This window comes from Epargyreus clarus, unplaced genomic scaffold (genome assembly GCF_041222505.1).
Source record: "Epargyreus clarus isolate Ecla_fem2 unplaced genomic scaffold, WU_Ecla_fem_2.2 ptg000007l, whole genome shotgun sequence".
Taxonomy (NCBI): domain Eukaryota; kingdom Metazoa; phylum Arthropoda; class Insecta; order Lepidoptera; family Hesperiidae; genus Epargyreus; species Epargyreus clarus.
The window spans coordinates 776021-796390 of NW_027332215.1; the positions used below are offsets into that span (position 1 = coordinate 776021).

Consider the following 20370-nt stretch of genomic DNA (forward strand, 5'->3'; position numbering starts at 1 on the left):
GTAGTAAAGACATCCTTAAACTTAACTAACCAGTTAACGACTGACAGTTAAATGAAATAGATACAAAGACTACAGAGGATACATGCAATATAACAATACTAGTAGCGTATAAGGTAGCTACCTAGCTAGCTAATATTTATTCCACACAAACCTAAGCCTTAGAAGAATCTCAACCTCTCCATTTCAAATATCGGCTTTGGCGAAAATAACAAGGGTTGATTGAATTACCAATTTGGCTTCGATCGTGGCGTATCCGTTCCTTTAACCTTGTCGGATAATAATATATAACAATAACCTATAGTAACATTTTTATTTATTCAACAATATAAATCTTATTATTAAAGTTTATATAAATGCGGCATTTTAAACGATTTAATCCGCAGAGCTCGTGTCACCATCTCTGTAGCGGCCTCCCTAGAGGTTGGTAGAGGTTTGTGCAGAGACGACGGCAAGAGACCTGATGGTGCGACTCTTGTGCCGTGGAATGAGGTGACGCCCTGGTGTGGGACGTATCATGTGTCACTCTAGCTCCACCCTACGATCACGACACCTGCAGTAGTGTTGGGGCTGCAGTCGACCTCGTTGAGTTTCTCAATCCCCGTAAATATACTTCCATTGTAAAATATTATGAATTTGTCAGCGCTCGCAAATGAGGCGTTGGATCTCTGGTCGGCTAACGTGAAACGTTTAATGAAAGAAATGTCTCACAAGCTTATCCTCGCTTCGGGTGACCAGATGTCTGGCAGCTCTTTCACCCAACAAAATAGCCTCACTATACAGTGAGAAAACATTCTGGGCAGCATTCGATTATAATTATCGAAATACTTTGATAATAAACGCTATTTTTTTAAAGGCACAATTACTATGAATTCAGTAATTAAGTAACCATGTACATATTTAGTAACTTTTACCGAGTGGTGGAAAAGTACTATAATTAACTTCGCCAAGATTCTAGGGAACGAAGCGTTTTAATTAATAGGCTATAAAAGCCAAATATCACTGGAAAGATCACTAAAATACCCTGCGAAAATTAATTACCCTCATTATGAACTTAAATTTTGGAGTTCTTCACCCAAAGGCTACCAACAAATATGTGACTGAGTTCAGATAGAACGTCTTGGAAGTGGGATAATTGGTCACATCTAAGGTTAATTGCAGATGTCCATGGGCATCAATGGACACTTACCGTCAGATGGGCTGCATGATCGTTCGCTACTCATAAAATATAAAAACACATCTCAATTCTCAACCACATAACTTGATACCTAAGTAAAGACAAATACCTACCACCTACGCACGCGTAAAACTTTGAATATAACAAAAACAAGAATCCCGGAAATTTCGCATGGGAACCCTCTTACCCCATAAGGGTTCACACTGAAACGCAGGACCCTGATAGCGTCCTCCCGACGTTGTTACCCGCTAAAAGGTTCTTGAAATTCAATTCCTAAGTGAAAAGGAGTAGGTTACACAATATACAGTTGAAAGGGCCCTCATCATTTCTTCCTTGTTTATGTACAGGATATCAACCAAGGCCATCTTTTATCTTGCATATTCGTCGTCAATCAATTAGGTTCAGTCCCAATGCTGGGCACAGGTCTCCTGTCAGAGTAAGAGGCTAAGTGAGAACTGACCTCAGACTTCAGTTCAGTTCAGTTTAGACCATCACTGAATTAACTGCATATTATTGTGTGTTTATCATTGTATTTGCATATCCTCCTCATAATTGTGTATCAGAATTACTTCGCCCTATTAATATTCGAAAAATTGAGAATACAAATATTTTAAAACACGTTGAGACACTTTCTGAACAAAGAGAAAAATGAATAAATATACCTCGCTGAGTCCATAATCCAATGAATCCCGACCTGAATAGGAAATCTCCCCGATATGAATAATAAATTGTTTTACAGCCGACCTTTGTTAAACATGTACATATAATATTATTTATTAACATGATTAATAAATACATTCACAATAAAATATTTATAAAATAAGTATTAAAATACATGTTATACACCCAATTATTTTCCTTTGACATTTCAGAATATGAAATTATAACTATGTTGGTCTAAGATCCGAAGCTAAATCGAACTGGACCGAGCTGATAATAGAATGAAACTCATTTTATAATGAAATTAGTACATTGGGTAATACATTATAAATGGGTTTGCTAAAAAAATCCTGGACAGGATAATTTTAATTATTTTTTGAAAAATTAAAATTTAATTGAAAATTAAATTTTGCAACATCAAGATAATAAGAAAATTCTATTCTGAGTGAATGTTAAAAACATACAGAATGTGCAGGCTTTGGGTTGCCTATTATTTACGTGGACGAACTACTGGGTTGTCAGGTATAAACAGGTATTTCGCTGGCAACTACTTTCACTCATGATGATAATAGATAAAATTTTATATCAGTAGAAGCGCTGTTTTATTGTGAACACGTTGATATAGGGTTGTCTGCAAAATGAAAATTAATTTTTCAAAAAATAATAAAAATTATCCTGTCCAGGATTTTTTTAGCAAACCCATTTTTAATGTATTACTCAATGTACTAATTTCGTTATAAAATGAGTTTCATTCTATTATCAGCTCGGTCCAGTTCGACTTAGCTTCGGATCTTCTACTATGTATATTAGCCACATTTATTGTAGTATTGCAATACTTTACGTCATAAAATTTCTTCTACTTGTGTCTTACCCATTGCGTATTTAAGTAGGTACTCTGTTTTTTTCTGTACGATTTATCTTTCAGATTTGTGTTTTTCCCATTACCTACCTGAGTGAATTTATTATTACGAAAATAATAATGATATTAAACCGTTTAAAGATTTAAAGTAGATTGAAGTAGTCTGTGGATTAAAGACAAGGGTGCTGCTTATTTTGTTCACTACAACCCATTACTGTCCCACTGCTGGGCACGGGTCTCCTCTCAGAATGAGAAGGATTAGGCCATAGTCCACCGCGCTGGCCAAGTGCGTATTGGAAGACTTCACATACCGTTGAGTTTTTTTTTATATTAATCTCTCAGGTATGCAGGTTTCCTCACGATGTTTTCCTTCACCATTAAGCAAGTGATAATTAATTTCTAATACGCACTTAACTTTGAAAAATCAGAGATGCGTGCCTGGGATTTGAACCTCGGACCCCTCGATCGAAAGGCAGAGTTTCTTAACCACTAGGCTACCACTGCTTTTAACTTATTTTGTTATAACCTAAATATTAAAAACCTTTGTCTTTGTTGCAGGGTGCGCGTGGAGTACTATGTGAACGAAAACACCTTCAAGGAGAGGCTTCAACTATACTTCATCAAGAACCAACGTTCAAGTATGTGTCAATTCGTAGTACCAATTCCAAGATATTAATTTAGCGTCTTTCTTTTATAATATAGGAGTAGCAGACAAGCATGCAGTTCGCCTGATGGTAAGTAGCCTCTGCCGCCCATGGACATCTTTAATCAACCCCAGACAGGATTAGATCCTGAGGTCGGCCACAGATGCGCCGCTACTCCTTAGAACTAAAGTGGAACGCCTTGGAAAAATATGTCTCCCTTACCACACCCTTCAAACCAGAACACAGCAGCGCATAACACTGCTGTTATAAGGCAGAAATAGGTGTGGCGGTAGTGCCGCCGGAGTCGAAACCACCGGGTTCTACCACCTTCTAAAGAGGGTTCTTCCAGCGCTTAGCAGTAGCGGTGTCTTAATTTCTATATAGCGCCATTTTCTGGCTCAACAGAGACAGAACAGTTTGACTACCTTGGTTTTTGAGAGAAAAAGAATGAGGTCAGCAGATAACCCCATAAATTAACTTAATTTAGTCTATGTACACTATCTTCTTTTTTGTTTTCATAATATATTCTACATTATAAAAATAATTGACGATGAGGCAATAGCTGAAATACTGTCCGAGTTTTAAAAATCAATAAAAATAATACCGTGACATGTTCTAGTTTAAACTAGGGCTCACTTTTATTTAAATATGCAGACTGCAGCCCCTATCATATCCCAGCCTTCAATTACGTATGATTACAGACTGAAAATAAACTATTTCTGCATCGTATATTACTAATGAGGGGCATATTGTACTGTTACCGTGTGAAGTCTTAAGTGGAATAGACCTGTTTATGGGCTAATAGTAGCTAAAGGGGGATTTAACTAAAAAGGGAAGTGATTTATGTAGCAAGCATTAGCAACGCATCTAATAGTCAGTGGACATTACCCCCCTTGACATCTGTGACAGCTCCATCGAGATCAGGTTCTACTTAAAGTCAGTTGAATTATATATTTTTTTAGACTTTTTTCCAAAAGAGACTTTTTTCCTTTTAGGAATGAGCTGGAACATTATTTTTGGTTGCACCTCAACTAGTATTCATAATAATTATTAATTTCTGATGTCCACATAACTTAAAAAATCAAAGTCATATACCACTTATACCAGGCTAAAAACTCCGGAGTCCGCATGGAAGCCGACGTTTAAATCTGGCAATAACCGTGTGAAGTTCCAAGTGTCTGTCGCGACAGTCTTGAATAATTAACTAATTCGTTTGTGTGATAACGATTGCGGCAATTCGCGTTACTCGCTCAGTATACACTTACTCGACCTCTTTCATTTAGTTTTATTAAATGCTTTGAAAATCTAGGGCATACGGATCAATAACTTAATATTTATGTGGGAATCTTTGCACGTGATGGAGACATTTATAGGCCGTGCAATAAAGATTGGAAATTTCATAGTGTGCATATAATTGATGAAGACCTTTTAATGTAGATTCTTAAGTAGAAAAGGTTATTCAGAATTTGTCCTTAAATCTTAGTATAGTCGATCGCCTTTTACTTTAATTAGATTTTTTTCCATCGTAGCACTCGGTCCATAGTAAGTGGCAAGTGACGCCACTGGACATTTATTTATCAACCGCAATTAACCCATGAGGTCGGCCATGGATGTATTGCTATCATTCAGGATAAATTTCGAACATCTCATATATAATATTATGTATTTCTCTTCCTGGACTTTCAAAGAATGAAGGTGGTAGAATCCTTTGTGGTTCAACTCCGGCGGCTGTAACTATTTATGTCTCATAACGGCAGTGCTGCAGTGCTGTATTCTGGTTTGAAGGGTGTGGTAAAGGAGGCATACTTTTCCGAGGCGTTCCAGCTTAGTTCAGGGTTAGCGGCGCATCTGTAGCCGATCTCAGGTAGGAATATCTAATCCCATCTGGGGTTGATTACAAATGTCCATGGGCGTAGCAACTTACCATCAGGTGGACTGCATGCTCGTCCGCTACTCCTGCCGAATTGAATTTTTGAATTCATAAAGCAGCACTTAGTACTGCTTTATGAATTCAAAATACATCCGAAATCGGAACAAGAAGAGGTATACCCTCAGACATTGTTCAAATGAATTTAATAGCATCTCAAGGATAACAAACACACCCTGTTCAAATTCTGCAAAGGAACTTGTGGAAGGAAAACGAAAGCCAGTGACGTCAGAGCCATAAATAATTTTATGGTGTTATATTCATAAAATTGATGATCTCATGTCCCCTAATCTGGGCGGCTAATTAAATTGGCTCCACTGTTTGCATAGCATATTGCCGGCAAGCCTTGAGATCGGGTTATTGTCATACAAGGACAAAGGAATGATTAGCTATTGACAGTCATTGTTCTGACAACTGTGGTACAATTAGGGTTGCTACCCGTACTTTATTACAAAAGTATTGTAGCATATTTTATTTCCGTCAACTTGTACTATTAATTCATCATTATCATCATCACCCATTACTGTCTTACTGCTGGGCACGGGTCTCCTCACAGATTGAAAGGGACAAGACCATAGTCCATCGTGCTAGCCACTAGGCTACCACTAGTATACCAATTGGCACTTGACAATTACTAGACTTCACATACCGTTGAAAACTTTTTTAAGATTTCTCAGGTATGCATGTTTCCTCACGATCTTTTCCTTCGCCGCTTAAGTGATGATTAATTCCAATACGGACATAACTTTGATTAATCAGAGTTGCGTCAGGCCGAGGCCGAGTTTCCTTACTACTAGAGTAAGTGATACCTTTCAATTACTATTAATTATACGATAATGGCAGTGATAGCCTGGTGGTTAAGAAACTCGGCCTCTCGATCGAGGGGTCCGAGGTTCAAATCCCAGGCATCTCTGATTTTTCAAAGTTATGTGCGTATTAGAAATTAATTATCACTTGCTAAGCGGTGAAGGAAAACATCGTGAGGAAACCTGTATACCTGAGAGATTTATAAAATGCGAAGTCTACCAATACGCACTTGGCCAGCGCGGTGGACTATGGCCTAATCCTTGTCATTATGTGAAGAGACCCGTTCCCAGCAGTGGGACAGTAACGGGTTGATGATGATACGATAATAATAAACAAAAAAAAAAGTATACTTTCATCGAAAATTCAGTTATCGTGAATTCCCCGAAATCCCTACATACAGCACAAAAGGAAAATTCTATATTATAATGAGTGGAGTCACCGAAAATCACAATGCCTTAGAAATATATGTACAGTGTTTTTTTTAATCCTTACAAAATCGCAAACAGTACGGACAGAATTGTGTTTGAAATTTTGTAATAAACAAGGTAGTAACCCTAGGTTGAACAATGCAAGTGGCTTGAAAGCGGTATCATTACGTTACCTCAATTACCTATTCCGTCGTTTATGTCGATAACAGATATACATAGACATAGTATTTGTATCAAAATAATAAGTCTTGTTGCACCTACTACTTGTTGTAGCTTAAAAAGGGAAAAAGAACCCTATTAAAAATCTAAACTATTTAGGGCTGCTATGAATATAAATACTAAAAATAAAAATAAATGATTATGTGGTTCTACGGAACCCTCCGTGTGCGGTTCGACTCGAACTTTGCTAATTATTTTTCATAAACACCCGCCGATCACATTTCATCAATTAATCGGTTTTTTCCAAGAAAGATACTGGATATAAATCGTTTAATTATATCGAAAGGCAGATATTATTGAGAGAAACATTTATTTATTATTTATGCACACACACAATATAGATACAAGAGGAAAAAAACATATAAAGAAATCGTATGTACAAAGGCACTGCTTATTTCTGTAAGAAATTTCTTCCAGCAGACCTGTGAGTGGATAGGGGGTGCAGAATGGTAGAATCTGTGTGTACTTTTATATAAAGATGTTAAAATAACATTACATATTATACTATACATACATATATAAATAAATATTTATGTATACATATATATATATATATACTATATATAAATTATATATATGAACTACTTAGATAAGGAACTATAATACTCTTTAACTCGCTTTTTGAATACGGAAATAGTGTCAGATTCACGAATCTTTGGTGGAAGCGCATTCCACAATCGAACAGCATGCACGGAGAAGGAATAGGAATAGGAAGAAGTTTTATGGGAGGGAAATTTGAGTAGGGTCTTAATATGTGTTCTGCAAGGAGCGTAAGGAGGTCGAGCGAAAGAGAAACGTTCTCGCAGGTAAGTGGGATAGTTGGGGTTACGGAGTATATTAAATAATAGACATAGTATCCTTGTGTTTCTGCGAAGACGGATTGGGAGCCACTTGAGATCCTTACGAAGTTGGGAAACGTGATCGTATTTGCGAACATTATGTGAGGTTCATAATGTTTTTCTGAAATAATATCTGTCTTGAACAATAGTCTGTACTGATTTTCACCAAATTTTATATGCATATTCAGTAGGTCTGAGAATCGGCTACTATCTATTTTTCATATCTATTAGAGGTTTTTCACCCTTAACATTTTTTATATTTATATGGCAACACAACGTTTGCCGGGTCAGCTGTAATAATTTGTTTCGGCAGACTCCACAATAGGTACTTCGGACCAACTACCAACGTATAAATTCTATAAAAATTGCCGGAATATAAACTTTTTACTTCAGTCTTGATATAAAGGGCTTTCTTCGTAGAGAATAGAGAATAGCCTTTACGATCCTACAAGGTCCCAGGAGCATATCTCTACGTATACGTGTTATACCCGCGTAACAACAATTCGAAACTTAGTTGCCTTAATTGCTGAAACTAACTTGCATTAATAACAAATGGATGGACATGGTTACGAAACTTTTGCACCGCAAACCACCCTTATATCTACCCACCAGTAAATAGAAAGATAACATACTATTAAAACAGGACATATTGAATAGGACGGTAATATTACAACATTGGCATATCCAACCATAGATAAGTATAGATAACTCACCGCCTTGTGATTGAAGGAAGCCATTAAATTGCTTAAACGGCTGACATTTCTATCAGCCATTTAATGGCTGTCATGGTGTCATTTACGCGTAACAATGCCGACATCCGCAGTTAAGATACGAAATCGAAGAAAGAGTGCGGAGAAATATCGTTTCATTCGTAATTAATACAAACAACATTTTTATATTTTTTTTTCAAACACGAAAATAGATGACAGTGACAATTGTCAAAACTGGTTACATTTTCTTGTTAGGAGTGAGTAATCTTTACTAATCTATGTATCCAACACACTTTTCTATAAACAATAAGTCAATTCTAAAGAAACATATCTCAATAATCACGCCCTAGTTTTTAGAAGCCTCTCTTCTCTGTCATTCCTGTTATCGTCATCGAGGTCATCCACCATTGCTTCTTTCTGTCCGGCTAGCTTAGCATTTTAGACACAGTAGTGACATCTATATAGTTTTCCATTTGTAACAATACAGAATAAAATGTAATTTTGTAAAATGTGTCACAAAAGTGAAATAAGTCGTTTTAATAATAAAGAAATCGCCTATAATTAAAGGATACTAATTTAAATTAAAGTAGTTCGATTTTATCCACACTTTACCTCAATTTTCTTTTTCGAGGAGGACTCTCATTATACACTAATCATAAGCAACCCATTACTGTCCCACTGCTGGGCACGGGTCTCCTCTCATAATGAGAAGGATTAGGCCATAGTCCACCGCGCTTAACATACCTTTGAGATTTTTTAAAATAAATCTCTCAGGTACGCAGGTTTCCTCACGATGTTTTCCTTCACCGTTTAGCAAGTGATCATTAATTTCTAATACGCATAACTTTGAAAAATCAGAGGCCTGGGATTTGAACCTCGGACCCCTCGATCGAGGGGCCGAATACACGAATATATCATCTCAAATCTTAAGTTTATATTTAACAAACTTTGTCATAAAATACTACTCATAAAGAATACAGAGCACAGTTTATAAAATTTTCATGAGTTATAATATGTACGCCATTTAGTCTGAAAACAAAGTTGTAGGCAATGGCCTACTTATTTTTATGTTACTGGCTAACTTTTAAAATATTTTCTGAACTTCTTACGTAAAATAGAATTGTCGTAAATAGTAACTTTTTAAGTATTACTTTATTTGAGTAATGAACATAGGTCTCTACAAAACAGATTGTTTGTTAAGAAGCTTAGACTCTATGTCATGTCATGTTAGCGAGTTTGTTCATGCCCTAAGTACATAACCGATTATATTAGATGATAAAATTTTGCACACATGTCGTCAGGGGTTGAAAAAAGGTTATAAAGTATCGTTAACCTAAAAATAAATACCATTTCCGAAGAATACATAAAACCAAATTTTAATGTGCCACTGACTAATCAATATTATATCATTTTAAGAATTTCTCATTTTTCAGTCTAAACAGGCATTAGAACAGTTCTTTTTTTATAACGAGGGGGAAACCTTCAAAAGGTACCCGACGACGTGGGAGCGACGTCGAGTTATGTGGGATTTTTACCGCACTAAAACCCCCCCGGTGGACATCCTCATCGCTTGTTGGAGAACTCCGGGATCTCCGGCGGAACACAATCGGAGTCCTCCAAGCGCGATGCCCCGATCGGGCTCTGCCCTGGAAGAGCAGTTTTCCTCCTCCCAAACCATCTGGTGTTCACGACGGTATGCGACCACACATACCGCCGTCCTTCCCGCGGTCGCTTACTGGACGGTTATTAGAACAGTCCTAAGGAGTAACAAAGCAATGGCGAACTTCACTTAGGTCATTAAACCAATTTATTCAGGTGGTTTATGTCAGGTCATACTTATTTACTATTACAATTTTATTAAAAAAACACCCGAATCACTTACAACAAATTATTTTCTCCCTCACATTCAAATTCCCGAAATTAGGGCGCAAGGGTCGAGAACAGTTTAAATACGCAACGTATTACCTACGAGTGAGTAATTACAACACAACAACATGTGACTTGTGTCACATATCTAATATATATGTGTGGGTCGGACATCCAGTAGGTGCCGAAGTAAGTGAAACTCGAATACGCATTTTACGTAGTGTCCTGATATAAAAAGCATAAAACAAAGGCATTTATACGAAGCATTCTAGAAATTAATCATAAAAATAATTAATGCTATAAGTAGTATTATTTATCAACGAAATTAAGTTATTGTAATTTAAGATGGATCGACCGCGTGCTTTTGCTAAAGATACAGAAATGTGATTAATGGGAGGTAATGAATGAGTGATTATGGTATATTGTAGTTGTATCTATGTTTATCTCATTACTGCTTATTTTCCAATACAACTATACTTTTCAAATACGATTGTTCTATACTTAACCCGAATACCAATATTAAGTTATATGGGGTGAACATTTTTAAGTGCTGTTAATCAATTGCGTTGTAGATGCACTACAACGACTCTTTCATCAAATAAGCACCTGGTCACTAAGATCTTACATTATTAGAACAGGTTTATTTATTCCACAACCTTTTTATCGTCGAAGCAGATTTAAGTTGCTTAGCACTGCTCTGGAGATATTTGTAGTTCTCTTTTCCTTTTGATTCATAAGTCCATCAAATTGACCTCTTCTTTTGCCCTTTGGTGATTGGAAATGTGTAACGTAAGCTGTACGTCTATAATTTTCCTTGTCCCAGGTCTCCGCATCCGCATCGCGAACCTGGTCTTCAAGCTCCTGGCCTGCCTGCTGTACATCTTCCGCGTGTGCGCCGATGGCGATCCTATCACTGCCTCCTGGTAAGTGCTACATACACGAAAAACACATGACTTACGGACAATCATTCTAACATGTTTATTACAGGTCATTTTAATATAATTGTATCAACAAAGAATTAAATTAAAAAATTGCCGGAATGCGTAGTGCACTGCGCGAAGCATGATCATTTCTTCTAATTGGCATTTTTATAGCAATCAACAAAAAATCTTTTAAGTTATTACACACTTTGTTCAACTTTTAGAGTAATTTATTTGGAATTGCCCAAATAATTTCCCAAATCATTGATGAAGATTTGAGGCACCCTCTTGTAACTGTAGAGTTCAGCAAATCGAGCAGATTACTGCCAACGTTAGATAATATGGAGTTTATGAAATCTGTCAGTCGGAAATATTGGCGGCTGCTCCCAGCGCAGGCTACACTTGTTGCTGCCTGTTACATTCGTACATGTACGAGAAACTAGCTACCTTCTACTTCTAACTTTGTGCTAATGAATGTTAATTGGTCATATTTTACATCTGTGTTCAGGACAAACAATTTAATTAATTGCTTGTCGTACAAGATTCGAAGTTCAAATATGTTTAACAGTACAGCGAATATTTTGGGACATATAAGAATCACTTGTTAAGAACAATTTATTTTAGCACCAACAGCATACCATATCACTAAATCTTTTTGAATGTTGCTGTAATTCTTCTCAGTAATATTATATTCGGCATGATATTCTACTATTATGGTTTTGCTGTAATGAGGTGTTTCTTTGCGGATTTTGCCTGGGTAGCTATCATTGTCTTTCTTGTTATAGCGATGCACGCAATGCTGCGTTCTACAGGTAAGAAACAACAGTAATAACCAGCACGAGAGGCATTCTATCCGAACATTTTAGAAACACACTGCAGACCTAAAAAGACTAGAATCAAAAGTTACGCACGTCACCAAAAACCACGTCCAATAATCAATTCATTTTCAAAGAAATCCCAGTCGTCTTAAAAGCACGTAGCTAGAAATAATCTAAAAATTGGCGGTAAATACCAAATTATAGCTTAAACCCACCATCCATAATGAACCAGATTACACCAACGGCGAATTGGCCCTACCGTTTAGACTTAAGCTCGTATTTTCTAAACCTGTCAGTATCCTCCGATATGCACGAACACATGCATATGCATAGGCTCCGCACGAAGAACACGCACAATATATATACAATAGCAGTGGTAGAGCTAAAAGGTTTTTAAACTTTTCTTGATCCGTATAGTTGATTTGTATTATAAGATTGAACCATAATGAGAAAAAGATGCAGCTTCCTGATGTACGGTGTCCGGGATATTTCCAACAGCATCCCGAAGATGATAAGCAATCGAGTAGAATGTAGGTTTATTTCTCATTGCAGTTTTCTACATTTAAAATTGTAATGTAACTTAAAATTGTAATTCAACAATAAGTCTTTGTTAATTTAAATTAATAATTAAAATATGAATTATTATTATAAAGCGGTACGGTAAGAGGTCGCTGTCACCCATAACCTGTTTCATATAGACCAGGGTTTATGCCTTAAGCTCATAGAGCTCCTGAGGACTGATATGATCGCCTCGTATTTAAGTCGGCCCGTATCCACGCTCTTCCACCGAAACATAGAACTACTTTACTCTAGAAGTAGTTGTGGCGATGGTACCTTTCCGAAAGCGACTGGTTCTACCGTCTTACAAAAAAATACTGATTGCGATTACTAAACGTGCAGTCCAAATGAAGGCGCATTTCGGTAACAACGAACTGAAGTTCGTCTTATTCCAGCTACGGATGTAAGCCGGGTAACAAGACCGAGTTCGAACACTCAGCGAACCTCACCGAGGAGGAGTTCCAAGAGAGACCCATCATCAACTGGGATGGCATCATCTGGGTGAACCGCCCCTTCTACTTGTGGGTGGTGCAAGTTATCCTCGCCATGATCTCCTTCGCTGAGGCCGTTCTGCTCGCTTACCTCGGATACAAGGTAAGCCAAACTTCTCAGATTACTCTTAACAATAGATTTATCAATCCTTATAATTGCAATAATCATTTATTTAAGTTCAAATGTAAAACCAAATGCAAACATGTTTTCTATGTTTAACGTTTGTTTTATATTTATTTAGCTTGGTAACGATCAATACATTATTTCCATTAACCACTCTGAAATTTCACCATTGAAATACTTCGCTGTATTCCTTCCAGGGTAACATCTGGCAGCAAATCTTGTCGTTCCACTTCATCCTGGAGATGGTTAACACGATTCCCTTCGCTCTGACTGTAAGTATCACAACTTTTAAAATAAAACTTTAGCGTCATACAAAAGGTTCAGGCGAAGTATATCAAAGTAATAAAAAACCTTTTAACATAAATTAAAACTGACTTATTTATTACTACATATAAAGGAAGGAAGTAATTTTCATAAAATGCCGAAGTACAAAGTTCTGAAGTCGACACACAAAAACTACTAACTTCTGAACATATATATAGCTATAGTAAGTTTATGAATCACGAGGTAGACTTAATCCAATATGAGCGCCGTCTTTCATTTGTGAAGTCGGTTAATAAAAATATGAAAACAATCTAAATGAAAACGTTTCAATAGGTGCCCTTCCCGCCGCTTCGCAATCTGTTCATCCCGGTGTTCCTGAACTGCTGGCTGGCTAAGAGGTCCCTCGAAAACATGTTTGTAAGTAACAAAAAATTTACATGTATCGAATCATTCCCACACTACGAAACATTACCATAGTCAATACGATAATATGCCGTATTCCATAAAGTAATTAGTTTCTGGATGACCGAGCTTTGGTCAGTATTCTTTTTAAAACGACGTTTTATAAAAATTAAACAGCTTCAGAGAACTACGACATTCAGATGATATACATGAATTGCTCGTTTAAAGGTGTTGAATATAATTTAACTTAACCTGAAGCTCACAGCCTCATGTTAGGAATTATCCTGAGTCGTGGATGTCATGGACAATGTCCATTGAACATATACAAAGTCGAATACAACCCAGAACCCTCTACCTGTCAGACGGCTATAGTGATCGCTCCGATAGACGGGCCGTCAGTAAATCTTTGATGACTTCTCATTGATATTTCCTTATGTTTTCCAGAATGATCTACATCGTGCTATGCAAAAGTCTCAATCAGCTCTTTCTCAACAATTGATGATATTATGCGTTACTCTGCTTTGTCTTGTGTTTACAAGGTAAGCTCACTTATATTCACAATACTTATATATTTCCAACCGTATTGTTCGATGGCAAATGGCAACTGCCGCCCATGGACAGCTGCAATCAACCCCAGATAGGATTAGATATTCCTTCTTGAGGTCGGCCTCAGATGCGGCGCCACCCCTGAAGACTAAGCTGGAATGCTCGGAATAGTATGTCACCCTTCAAACCAGAACACAGCAGCGTTTAATGCTGCTGTTTAATGAAGCAGAAATAGGTGTAGCGAAGGTGCCGCCAGAATCGAACCTATTACAAGTACTTATGATATTTGTATCTTCTGTACTATAAAAAAATAATTTATCGATCCTGTTTGTCAGTTACCTTAAAAGGCCAACAATAGTGACAGATAACGTTTTCGTTGAAGAAATTGTTCTTATATCACAGAGGAGCCAAAGTGTGATTAATGACCAAAAGCTCTTGATTTCATCATTAATATGAGTTAGTTTAGAAAATAATCTAAGGGGGTTCTACTACGAATTAGTTTGAAAAACACAAGCTTAGAATAGTTGAAGTTTTATAGTATTGTTTTTAAACACAAAAATCTTCCACGTGTTTGTTTTTCCAATATTCTTTTAATATTGAGAGTGATTGCTTAGATACCTCTTCATTCCGCCACTCATCCTCAGTATTCTCCGAAACACTTAGATACAGCGGATTCCTCGCTCCAAAGGAGAATGAAATTGGGACAGACAATTGGATTGCAATTCCCTCGCTTACGACACAGGAAAACCTTTAAGTAAACGCCTCAATCATGTGTGAACGTTTATATCTCGCTTATTTGGCTAAGAGCACAGACGAGCGCATATAAAAAAGGGATTTTCCAGTAAATCATGATGATCCTTTGAATGCGAGAGAGTTAAGCCAAATTCTACCACGCTAACAGTGCCGTTTGCTAGACTTGATAGACCTTTGAAAACATTTTATTTAAATAAACGGCTTCCTTCCAAAACTCTGATGTGCGAGTACAGATGTTCACGTCAACATACATAATTATATATCTAATAAAAAATACTATTTAACTAAGTAGTGTGTACTTTGAAGTGCTTTAAATTAGAGTCTCTGCCGATAACCAACAGTTGCATTGCAAATAAACACCTATTTATGTATAGCCATGTTGGTTTATAAATACAAAACAATTTCCAGCGTTTGCGGGATACAGCACTTCCAGCGCGCCGGGCACCGCCACCTCAACCTGTTCCAGGCGACGTACTTCGTCGTGGTGACCTTCTCCACCGTCGGCTACGGCGACTTCGTGCCCGACATCTGGCCCTCCCAGCTCTACATGGTCATCATGATCGGCGTGGCCCTCGTCGTTCTCCCCACGCAGGTACATCCTCGCCTACTCCCGATACATTCATTTCATTGAAAGAATAATTTCTGAATTTTAGAGATATTTTTCTTTAGTCGGCACCACTTATCCACCAATTGCTCGATAAGCGCGGCGCCGCTAGACGTGCGACCAGTTTCAACAAGGTATACCAATATTACTAATTTACTTCGTATGTAACAATTCGCAGAACTGTGTACTAACAACTGTCTATTTTTCAGAACCTTCGCTCAAGCTTTTTAATCATGTCATTTTAATATCTGTTTTTGTCCGATCTATCAATTTCTGGCAGGTATTTTTCTGGATGCAAATGTAGCAACTACGCTAACGAAATTGCATGGCGTCATAAAAATATTAAGCTTATGTGTAAAATCTCGACCATTCAATTAACATTATTTATTTTTTGACTTTAACATCCCCCAAATCGAATCTAAATTAATTATTGGTCCTGTTAAGATAAGTCCTCTAATATTTATTACTTGTCTTACTTTGGATTAAAATACATAAACGATGTTTTCTCTACAAAAACAAATAGCTACTTTAACAATTTTCTTGTAAAAAAGGTACCTAAATTTTCTTAAATACTCGTGCTGATTTAGAAAATCAATAAGATACACAATATGAAAGCTTTGAATTAACACTGCTAATAAGCTTTTAAGATAAGTTGTAGTAATACCGGCGCTAGGGAAAATCGGTATGCGGTGGCGTATCTTGTAAGGGGCAGGGAGAGCGTCCCTGCAAAAAATACACAAAAATGAGATTTTTTGGGCTACATAATGTGTATAAAAAAGACCTCATGCTAACTTCCAGCGCCTAGATGATAAATAGAGGGACCATTATTTTCTTTGTCCATTCATTTATTTCTATAGAGGTCAGCAATCACCTTTTCACCCAATGGTCCGAACCCCGTGGACCGCACGGTATCAAGCAAAGCGCTGGCTAATTTGACATTTTTTTTCAAATTGCAACATCATACGCGTATATAAAAAAGAAAACAAATTATCATCCAATTTTTATCAACCCTAGCGGCGATATTACCTCAACTAACTTTCCTTATTCACTATTACCTTGATAGTAGAGTGCTTGACCAGAAATTCAGAAATAATTGCCTAAATGAGCACGTATTTTGATAGTTGCTGAATAATTTGCTGGTGCTATTAATACAAGTGCAGGTTATTTGAAATTCAGTCGACAAAATGGAATCAGAGTGTTAATGTCTTTGTTAGTTATCAATTTTATTATATCGATGTCAAAAATGTTTAGGATAGCATGGGCCTTGATAAATCAGCGATATGAAATAAGTAATTTATGTTATTTTATACAATAAATATACATCGAATATCACTTTACCTGAAAGATAAGCAACGTCTGCTGCAATTTATCATTGTCTAGCAATCATAAAAGAGTTTAAAAGAAAATTATTTGGAAATATGTCATGATTCCGCGTTGCCGACTATACCTAGTTTTTGCTGATATACCTACTAATGCCTTTGCACTTTCAACGTATTTTCTTCTATACGACTTAGTAAGCACTCGGATTATTATAAATTATAAAGATTTCTTTAAATAATTGGTTTAAAATTTATTATTGATAAATCTCCTCTAATTGAATTTATCTTTACAACCACTTCTTGTTTGTACAGATATTATAGACACGTTTTATAAATATAAAACCTCAAAATATCTTTAAAATAGTAACTTTTTACTATTTTTTTTTATTTTTATCCCTTCAGTGACATAAAATCCGAAGTTAAAAACGTTGCTATTCTATATTACAATATGTCGGTGTTACATATATCAATTTTGTATTCCAATATATTGGTGTTATGGAATTTATTTCACCACTTGTTCTTCCACAAAGAAATTCTAACAGATAAGACTTACTAACTACTTATCACGCTCAATGCAATTCAGATAAGAGTTACCTAAGAAATCTGAATTAAAATCTTTTGATTTCATAAATTTACATTCTTAAAAACAACTTCAAATAAACATTTTAATCCACCTTCATGTATGAAATACGTATCTTACTTTAAAATTGCATCACAGTCATATGCATTGTCAAAATTGTCCAAAAACTATAAAATAATGTCTTCAAATACTTACTTACTGATTTACTGTTTCCCTTAAATTACTCTGCACGTTTAGCTGCAGCAACTTATTAGTATTTTCACTTTCATCTCTCAAATCGCCTAAAACTATTTTTATAATTAATGAGTCAAGTTTAGCATTGATGCTTAATGGTGATGTATAATCACAGTTTGAGCAGCTGGCCTTCACCTGGATGGAGCGGCAGAAACTGGGTGGGTCCTACTCCTCACACCGCGCGCAGTCCGAGAAGCACGTCGTGGTTTGTTCCACCACCCTGCACGCCGACACCATCATGGACTTCCTTAATGAGTTCTACGCTCACCCTCTGCTCCAGGATTACTACGTCGTCCTGCTCTCCCCTATGGAACTCGACACCACTATGCGAATGATCCTGCAGGTGACAAAAAGATTATTACAAAGAACGAAGAGCGAATAATATTCATTCAATACATGTATCATTATCATCTCATTAACCAACTTGTTTTTTTGGTATATATAAGCCTCTTCCAAAGAGTATCATCATAATCTCCATCGGTCTTACTGTCATCTTTAATCCAAAAATCTTAATTCGAACGAGCCGAAGCCCACCTAGTACATCTGCTAATTTCTATGAAAAATTATTCTCTTTTCAAGAAAATGTCTGCCCCCAGAATTGTTCACCGAATCTATGATATATGAGACCAGTTCAAAGAAATTTCAAGTATCTATAGCTTGTTCCATAGCCCATTGAGATATTTATTTCTTGTGGATGAGTTTTGATGCCAGAGGTCACGTTTTTGTAGCGTAGGTCATGACCAGCTAGCACGATCTAAAACATTATTTTGAAGATACTGCGGTCCAGGCCTTAAGAAATTTGATTTTTTTTTTTTTTTTAAATTTAGAATAATTGTCACAATTACACACAGTTACATTTAACTTTACCCAGCCCTATCATCTAAGTCAAGTGTAAAATAACAATTTCAATAATCGGTTTTGCCGATTGACAGAATAGCACCAGATTTCAATCGAATCGATTTTCCTCTTAACAAACAAACACCCAAGAAACTTTATGCTACTCGGCACATTCAAACGTGTTCGTGATGTTGTCTTTTCTGGCGTTTGGAAGTCGGTCTTTCTGAGAGCCAAAGTTATTTCAAAAGATGGTTCGTGGATATTCTTAAAAAAAATCTGTGGCATTAAGAGGTTTTTGTTGTTATTTTAAGCATAAATAAATACGATCACGACACCTTCAGTAGTATACAACATTGTTTTACCAGGTGCCGATATGGGCCCAACGCGTAATCTACATCCAGGGATCATGCCTAAAGGACACGGACTTAATCCGAGCGCGGATGAGTGAGGCTGAGGCTTGCTTCGTCCTAGCCGCCAGGAACTACGCTGACAAGACCGCTGCTGATGAGCATACCATCCTTCGGTAAACACACTCCACTCTAGATATTTTTGTTTGTATCAGTTATAGTCCGCACCAAACTAGTCCACTCTGAATAGAAACGTGTGGCGTCGAATAGCAAATTGGAGATATCAGCGGGACGAAAACAGCCCAGCTCCCTCGCTGCCCGCTCTCCCCCACGGATATAGTTGCGCAACAACTTCAGAGCGGACTAGCAGTTTGGCTCGGACTCGGACCAGATAATTGTATTGTTTTAGGTATCGTGCCATATCCCTGAAATCAGGTCGCCAACAACCGGCGATGTCAGGCGCTGGCCGACGCCAGTAGTAGCCGACTGTCATTTATGTGTGGCCTGTATGTACATTTCAGATCCTGGGCAGTGAAAGATTTCGCTCCCGACGTGCCCCAGTACGTCCAGATCTTTCGTCCGGAGAACAAGCTGCACGTGAAGTTCGCTGAGTACGTGGTCTGCGAAGATGAGTTCAAATACGCCCTGCTCGCTAACAACTGCACCTGCCCCGGCGCCTCCACGCTCGTGACCCTGCTGCTGCACACCAGCCGTGGACAGTAAGATCCCTTGTTGTCAATTAATCCAGTTCTGAACACAGGTCCCTAAATATCTAGAGTGTCTCAATACGCTATTAATGAATGACTGATGAAGCCGTTTAAAAACCAACATGATTGTACAAAAAGCCTGTTATGTGCAATATCTAATTAGAAATAGGCAAGCCAAACAGATAACAAAACAAGAATGCGTAACAAAATTCAAGTAATTGAGTTTTACAAAGACATACTGCACATACTGCTTTAGAACTGGAATCAAGAGTTTTTATTAAATAACTATTTTAACGCTTCTTTTTCTGAATTAAATATGTGATGTTGCGATGTTTATAAAACTTAGTTCCTTATTGTTTAATAATATATTTTACAGAGAAGGCCAACAATCTCCCGAGGAATGGCATCGTCTGTACGGCAAATGCTCCGGAAACGAGATATACCATATCGTACTTGGCGACAGCCGATTTTTCGGAGAGTATGAGGGAAAGAGCTTTACCTACGCAAGTTTCCATTCACACCGAAAGTAAGTTAATCATCTGAATCATTTTGTTAATATGAATGGGGTAACAAATTAGCATGAAGTCCATCTGATGATCAGTCAACCATCGCCCATAGACACCCGCAATGAAACCCCAGATATAATTGAAATCCTGAGTCCTACCTGAGTTCTTGTAGATGTGTACTACCCCTGAGGGCTTATGGCGGTGGTGACTAGTGATTCGGAAGTCGA

General features: G+C 37.2%; 1 protein-coding gene across 23 annotated transcripts in view; it reads left to right on the forward strand.

Moving 5' to 3' along the window:
• SLO2 (slowpoke 2) overlaps positions 1 to 20370 on the forward strand; it is a 184610-nt gene that overhangs the window by 152132 nt on the left and 12108 nt on the right. For 13 of the 23 annotated variants that reach the window (XM_073074286.1, XM_073074285.1, XM_073074295.1 and 10 more), the window contains 13 exons: positions 3252 to 3331; positions 10957 to 11056; positions 11839 to 11865; positions 12825 to 13023; positions 13242 to 13316; positions 13642 to 13725; positions 14155 to 14249; positions 15418 to 15601; positions 15679 to 15747; positions 17862 to 18089; positions 18949 to 19106; positions 19452 to 19649; positions 20014 to 20163. In XM_073074286.1, coding sequence (XP_072930387.1) covers positions 3252 to 3331; positions 10957 to 11056; positions 11839 to 11865; positions 12825 to 13023; positions 13242 to 13316; positions 13642 to 13725; positions 14155 to 14249; positions 15418 to 15601; positions 15679 to 15747; positions 17862 to 18089; positions 18949 to 19106; positions 19452 to 19649; positions 20014 to 20163 — 1647 coding nt within the window. The remainder of the gene's footprint in view (positions 1 to 3251; positions 3332 to 10956; positions 11057 to 11838; positions 11866 to 12824; positions 13024 to 13241; positions 13317 to 13641; positions 13726 to 14154; positions 14250 to 15417; positions 15602 to 15678; positions 15748 to 17861; positions 18090 to 18948; positions 19107 to 19451; positions 19650 to 20013; positions 20164 to 20370) is intronic. The other 10 variants (XM_073074294.1, XM_073074293.1, XM_073074306.1 and 7 more) reach the window with 4 other exon arrangements.